Source organism: Rhea americana, unplaced genomic scaffold, assembly GCF_003343005.1.
Source record: "Rhea americana isolate MKP2758 unplaced genomic scaffold, rheAme1 scaffold_15, whole genome shotgun sequence".
Classification (NCBI taxonomy): Eukaryota; Metazoa; Chordata; class Aves; order Rheiformes; family Rheidae; genus Rhea; species Rhea americana.
In genome coordinates, this window is record NW_028185594.1 from 2,062,959 (window position 1) to 2,070,271 (window position 7,313).

Genomic DNA, 7,313 nt, shown 5'->3' on the forward strand with positions numbered 1-7,313 from the left:
TGGGGGGTGCCTAACACTTGGAATATTGCCATTTCTGCAAATTTTGCCCTACAAGGACAGACTTCTTTTAAAATGTGGGCAATACAAAAGTTATCTGGTCTGTTGCTCACTCACTCTAACTTACTTACTTTTTGGAAATACAGTGTTTGAGTTTCCTGGTCTGTAGGTACAGATTTACAATCCACTGTTGCCTTAATTCATAGAAGGATGTGGCATGGGCTTTCCAGTCTTATTTTGTTTTTAATTCCTATTGCCCAGGTTAAAGTTTCTGGCAAGGCCTGCTTGTAAAGTAATACTTAAGTTTATTTTACAGTTGTTTGTTTGTTTCAATAATGATAATACTTACTTTGGAATAATTCTTGGCATAATTAGTTTTGCATAGGTGTTTTTAATGGCTTATAACTGTTTCCCATGAAGCTGAAGATTGAAACATAAGGYGGCTTCATCATTTTGCTTCTCCTGTCTGTCTTTGCTGGAACATGTAGTTTGGATGAATTAACTTTGCTGATATTCTTTGGAGAACTTTTCAATAATGTTTCTGGTCTGATTTGACATGAATGTACAGTCTCTTGTAGCTTAACTAGATGCTCTGGGAGGACACAAACATTAGTTTTAGCTTTAAGATTTTTTTTTTCTTTGAGAGCATTAGACACACCTCATGAACAGACCTTTCCTGTACTATTTCCTCTCACTGCCACTGCCAGATTCTTCCRCCTAGCAATGGCAGTTCTCTTTCTTTGTCCTTTTCAAACTAAACATAGTGGAAATTCTGCAGTTTTTTTTCCATTTATAGTAACTGTAAATTAACCTAAAGTTGGTGGAGAAATATAGGAATCTTATAAAACTGGGGAAGGACAGAGGGTGCACTGATCTGAGTAGTGAACGTACTTACTTACTTTTATACTCTGCAATAATATGGTGATTTTAGCCATAGACTAAAGAATAGCTTTTAAGAAGTGAGAAAACATAKTACTAGCTAGTCTTTAATAGACTAGTGTAAAAACTCATTTTGAATAAATACACAAATGTTTTTGTTTAAATCGCTAAGCTGTGGAGAAGGAGCAGTTAGTTAGGTTTATTTTCAGCATTTTTTTTTTCCACAAAACTCTGCTTGGAGATGAAAGTGGATTTATTTATTTATTTATTTTAAAARGAAGCTTGTTAAAAATGAAGTTTTTTTCTCCAGCATGAAAAAGTTTTGGCAATTTGCTAAGAAAAGTATCTTCAAAGTCTAAGTTTGTCTTTCAGAATTATCTTTTGTTTCCACTTCAAAGGAAATCTGAGCACACAGAAAAAAAATCCTGTAATTTCCCTGTGGGAATAGCACTTTTGTAGGTCATAAAATTCTCACTTTTTCACACTATACATCATTGACCTTGGAAAAACATAATCTGAACCGAGCTACATATAATGTACAGATGCCATCCAAGGTAAAGAGCTGGTGACTTCCAAAGAGAGGCTGAAACCCGTTAAGTTGACGTGCATGAAAGRAGCCAAGCAGCTAACAAAGTGGTTTATTTTTAACATAAATAAATAAAAACAATGAGGAGTCTTCAAAAAGAAGTCAYGAGGCAGGCAAACCAAGCAGTGCCTGCTTGGCGGAAGGTTCCTGTTGGGTGCTGGGTTAGGGAGGATCCAGCGAGCTACAGCTTTGGCAGCTGGGTCCCATAACAGCCCTGAGACTTTTATTTTAATAGAAAACTCAATTTATTTTCCCTGACCCCCAATTCTTGGTATCATTCTGTTGTCCAGGACTGATCTGGCAGTGCAGCTCTATGACTCCTACACGTGCTGCACTTCTGAATTGGGAGTGGCTGCTGCAAAAGCTGCAATTCTAGCATGCTTRTGCTCTGCCCTCTGCTAACTGACTCTTTAGATGAACTGTGAAGGCACAGAGTGGTTTAGAGCACTCACTCACTCACTTTGAAATAATTCTGAACTGTGCCAGGATAATGGTCCAGCCCAGAGCCCATCCTGCAGGCTGGGGAGCGGAGAGGGAGGGCAGCAAAGTGCTCCTTGCCCAGCTGCGTCTTGGCAGCCGTCCTGGTGCGCTGCCAAAAGAAGAAGGAAAATTTCAGCTCTTTCAAAGTGAAGGTCAGATTTGGTATCTGCATCTGAAGAATTTTTAACCTTAAAAAAGAAAAAGAAAAGAAAAAAAGCTGTCTCTTGTTTGACTGAGCAGTTTTTTAAAACATCCCATCATCAGGTTCATGTTAAAAGTTGTCCTGGAAGCATGCAGCTCACTTCCTTGGAGTAAGCAGAAACCATTTTATGGTTGGCTTCATAGCAGGAATGTGGCACCTCAGGTTTGCTAGGTTACTTTCAAAGTGGAGCTACTGCTGTCCTTGGTGATCTCCCACAATAGGGAAAAATGTGTTAGTTGCRTTGGGGTTTAGCTTTGCATAGCCATGGTTAATTTGAATGGATATAAAAGAAATCAGCAGAGCATGGCAGCACCCTCTAAACTGCAGCTTTGAGCGTATACCCTGAATACTTACGTTTTTATGTGCCTATATACATTGTGTCATTGTCTGTTGTTTGGTGAACAGATGATAGCTCTTCGCAGAATTACGTACCATATCGGCTGTCTTGCTTTCTTTGTTTTTAGTGATGTTCTTAATTATGGTAACAGCTATCTTTTATTTGTGATTGATTACAGATAGAGGATCTCTCAGATGAAGTTTTTTCCTTGCGTCATGCAAAGTATGAAGAACGAGAGCGAGCAAGGTGGTCGCTGTGGGAGCAGAGCCGCTGGCCCAGGAGGAATAGCAGGCAGGTGTACTGACTTCTGTAAGAGCATTCCTATGGAGACACTGGGGCTGTCGGTGTCAGTGCAGCAGCTTCAGAAAGGCTGTCACAGAGGACTGACTGACTTTGAAGATGAGGGCAGGCCTTGCCAGGGACAGTACTAGATGCATTTGTTTTYTGTAGCTGAAAAGGGAAAGTTATGCAGTTCTGAAGCTCGTATGCTGAATGAACCATTTCCATATGCAGTAGTGAGCCGGTTAGCTTGTACCTCTCCCCATTATTATGAGTTCAGCCACTGAATGTAGTAACTTGAGCCCTTCTTCACTTACTTACCTGATTCAGCTGAAAGAACAAGAAGTCAGCTTTCACTGTGCATTTAAAGTGCGTTTCAGTATTTTATATCAAGTTCAATTTGCATTAAAGACTTATGAGGAGTGCTTRTAAGAGTGAGGGTACCTACCATACGCAGCCAGGGGAGGCCACTGTGCACTGATCCAGCGTGGCGGTGAGGAAGGGGAGCCTGAGGCCCTGCTCTTCCTTCTCGAGTTGCACTGGCACAGTCTCATCCTTGAGAGAAGGGCTGTCAGTGCGGTCMGGACGCTGCAGGCTCCCCTGGGGGAGGCCGTGTTCCCGTAAGCGGGAACAGCCCACAGCACGCTGAGCTCCRCTGTCCAGAATCGCAGTTCTGCGGGAGCGTGTGGAGCAAGGCAGAGGAGGGGGACAGGCCTCCGGCTGGTCTGCAGTCAGAATGGGACTGTTCCAGTTAGATGCTCCACAAAGCGCTCTCTGCTTTGGCTTGGCACCAGGAGGTTATCAACCGCCTTGTGTTTCATGTGCTCGTCTGTGTTAAATAAGGAGAGTACAGGTAGCACATACGGTGCAACATTTTAAGAAGRAAAGCTAAACTGTTCCCACTTTGTGAAGGGGCAGGGAGGAGGCCTTAAGACTCTCTCTTTGCTCCTAYGCTAGATCGTACAGCAAAAATGCTGACGGACGACACAGCCAAGACTCAGCGCAGAAAGACCACCAGGGCAGCTCGTGCGCCTCTCTCCACWGCGCTCCGGAACCTGTTCCCGACCTGACGCCTGACGCCCACAGTTCTGTTTGTTCGGGGATCACGCAGCAATGCGGGGAGGGCCAGGAGGCAAAGGTAGGTGCTCTTAGTAGCTTCCGGGTTTGGTCAGGTCTTCAGTGACCGCGGATCATAACCTAAAACAAAGACCTTGAATGTGTCCACCTCTCTCCTTGCTCAGAATCTCAGACTGTCGCCCTAGTTTATGTGGAYTGAACATAGCGCTCCTGTTTAGAACTAGATTGATACCCCTTATGAATGAAGTCCAAGATTTGTCAACAGGTAAAACTTTCATTGCTCAGTAAACACGGCACACGTTTTAGAGGCGAGGATGGCAGGCCTGCATTCAGGGATGTTGACAGGGGCTCCAGATAGTCTTAACTGTTACGGGAACAGCTGCCTAGMGGTCTGGCACCATGGAAAAGAGAGCATTCCCCCTTCCGGTACTGTGCCTCTTCCATTGTAGCTCTGTTACTAGCTTACAACTGTATGAAGGGAGCTTGCAGACAGCTGGTRCCTAGCAGTGTAGTATTCTTTAGCTGAAGAGCCCTGCAAACATTGTAAAGAAGGATACTCGTGTTACTTGATAGCAGATCATTCTGCACATAGCTAATCAGTTAGTTAAGACTCAGCTGAAATCCCTTTCCCCTCCATTTTTCTTTTTCAAACCCTRCTCCTGCTCTTCTGATTCCTTTCAGTCTGGGCTGTGGGAACTTCGAGTTTTTCCACTAAAAGATGAAGAGGTAGAAGCTTTACTGTGCCAAGATCAAGTAACGAATCAGACTGAAATGTCAAGTGCAGCTTTGCCCAGCGACGCGCTCTGTACTTGTACACCCACTGGTTTGCCAGACAAGGGCCATCTACCAAAAAAACAACCTACAGAAGAGCCAGAAGACTGCGAAAATSTTTGCCTGGGAATCAACAATACAAGAAAACAAAGGTGACAGGGAATAATGTGGTTCATTAAGAAAGCCAATTAAGGTGGAGAAAAGTGTAAGGTAAAATCTCTCTTGTTCRCACAACGTATGACAGCACAATTCAAAACCTGTATGTTAGCCGCACATAATATATTTTCTTTCTTGCTTTGTAACAGGCAGGATAAATCCCAAAGACAACACTTTCTTCTTCCTGAACCCCAAGAGAAAGTAATTATTTCAAGCTGGAAGTCTAATATTCCCAGTGTCGGGAGTGGGCGCACATAAATTGCTGGCACCATTCACTGCTTTCTGTTGTCATATTGCCACATTTGTTAATAATTGTCCTTTTTTGTTTTGCTTGTTTTCAAATGCCTTTCTGGTTATAATGGATTCTGGTACAGCAGGCTATGCTGTCCACCTTAAACAACTTCAACTGAACACAGAAAAACCTACTTGAAAAGAMAGTGAGAAGGGACAATGTCTGATTCTTCTCTTGTGTGGCATGAACTTATGGCAAAAATCTGCCTCTCTTTAAATGCATGTGTGTAACCCGTGCATAAGACAGGGATAGGTAAGAACCATCAGTTTGAAAGCAGGAGTTCTGGAAGTCTTGCATCTAGCTTAAAATGTGTTACTCAGCTCTCAGTAGTGCCAGGGCCTGTTTCTTATAGATGCCCTCAAGCAATAAGATAGAAATAGACCACTGTATTTCAATAGTTGATGTATCTGCTACTCCAAAAGTAGTGTTTCTGTTTGTCAGGTGGGTACAGAGAAACAGAGTGGAAGGAGGAGTCAAGTCCAATCAGTGATGCAGCTCTTTTTGAATATTGTTTTGCGTCATCTTACTTTCTCAGACCTTCTGTTGCAAATGAGACTCACAACAGTTTGCTTTAATATGTTAAAGACAAAGTCTTGTTCAAATTTCTGTACAGTGCCTTCTAAGAGTCTCGTAAGTATGCCAACATTTGGTGACTAGCTGAAAAGGAAAAGATTATTGATGTCTAGAAGACCGGTAAGGAAAAAAGCCCCAAAGCATTCCACTGTGAGTCAAGATAGGCTTTTAATTTCCCAGCCAGTTCACAGTGGGGAAACAAAAGCAAGTTGTTTAAACTTGCATCTAAATAGCATAGTTTGGAATGTCTCTGCAATCTCAAGAGATACTAACAAAGATTAAGCATTGAATGTAAGTACAATGAGGCAATGGGAAGTTTTTCTGTGGAGGACAGTTGAAGGCAATTTTATAGRAATCTCTGTTTTGTGCAAAATTTTCTTCCACTTGAAATTCTGGAACTGAATGGCACTGGACAGATGACCCAGTTTTAGTGTCAATTTCTCCCCCCCCTCCCTTTTTTTTGTCAAAATGACAGGAAATAGACACTGGACATCTGAAACCAGTTCAGTAAAGTTTCAACACTACAACTTATTGCTACATTGTAGTTTATTGCACATTCTGATTATTTTTTTAAACACTTTTTTTAACACTGGTTTGTCTTAAACTTGAATCTTGCCTCAATGTCCAATACAATAATCTTTGATGCAAGGTTGTTTTTTTAATTAAAAGTTATTTCTATATATGGTGTATATATAGTCAATTTGATGGCCTTTTGAAGGATGTGAAGAAACAGCAGTACTACTTCCTCGTGGCAGAGATCTGCTTGGCCTGAGAATGGCTTTGCAAGCACCCCGCAGGGGCATGGCACTAAGCTTTGCTGTCATACCAAAGCTGCACTGGTGCATCGTGGTGATTCATTCAGTAGCTGGTGGGCTCTGAGGCTAAGATTCCCTTCCCCCCGCATCTGAGCACAGAGGAGAGTTTTCCGTTTCTCGCTTCCTGCATGTGTGTCTGCTGCTGGGAAATGGTTTCTGAAAGCTAAAAGTGTCTCAAATGCTTTGCAGGTCTTCCATACCTTTATCCATTCATTAGGAGGTCTGATCCAACCTGCTCTCACGCAGCTTTGCTGTTAGGGCAGGGCTTTCTGCTCTGGCTGATCCCTGGGGCAGTGCAAGGCCTTTCTGCAATTTAGAGCTGGAACAAAGTAAACCAGCCAGCTGGCTGCCTTAGCTGTTGTCTTGAAGGTGTAGTCAGGAAATGGAAATCCAGTTGAGTATTTTATAGTAAGAGGAGAGTGTTTCTCTAGATGGAAAAAARAAGTGTTAAAGTAAGTCAACAAAAAAATGGAGACAGGAGATGGACTTTGCTTTGGTCAGCATAAGCAGACTGGAAAGCAGTTTCTGCATTGCTGTTCGGTTCCCAGCTGTGCTGTCCTGCAGAACCACTGTGTTGTTTTTGAGTCACTCTCCACTATGCTGGGCTAAAGCAGCCGCTTGTTGCCTTGCCCGTTGCAGGGTCACTACAAGTGGTTACTGGCAGGAGCAAGGGGTAAGCACATTTCCTTTGTGCCTGCTTTAGGTGCTTTTGCATAGSCATTGTGTCAAAGAGTTAGTGCCTCACAACGCAGCAATTAAAAGGCTTGGCAAAAGAAAGACTGGGCAGCCAGGAGACTGGGAAAAAAAAAATCTCTGTAATTTGGACAAATTATAAAAACGTTCATTTGGTCATACTCGCCCTCCCTGAC

General features: G+C 42.7%; 1 protein-coding gene across 7 annotated transcripts in view; it reads left to right on the plus strand.

Annotated features, from left to right (window-relative positions):
* Positions 1-6,309, plus strand: part of KANSL1L (KAT8 regulatory NSL complex subunit 1 like) — a 57,060-nt gene extending 50,751 nt beyond the window's left edge. For 4 of the 7 annotated variants that reach the window (XR_014895129.1, XR_014895131.1, XR_014895132.1 and 1 more), the window contains 4 exons: positions 2,660-2,772; positions 3,718-3,898; positions 4,519-4,818; positions 4,914-5,001. Coding sequence is in view for 3 of the 7 variants with exons in the window: in XM_085299328.1 (XP_085155454.1) it covers positions 2,660-2,772; positions 3,718-3,898; positions 4,519-4,760; positions 4,914-5,022 (645 nt within the window). In the remaining 4 variants the exon portion in view is untranslated. The other 3 variants (XM_085299328.1, XM_085299325.1, XM_085299327.1) reach the window with 3 other exon arrangements.
* The last annotated feature ends 1,004 nt before the right edge of the window (positions 6,310-7,313 follow it).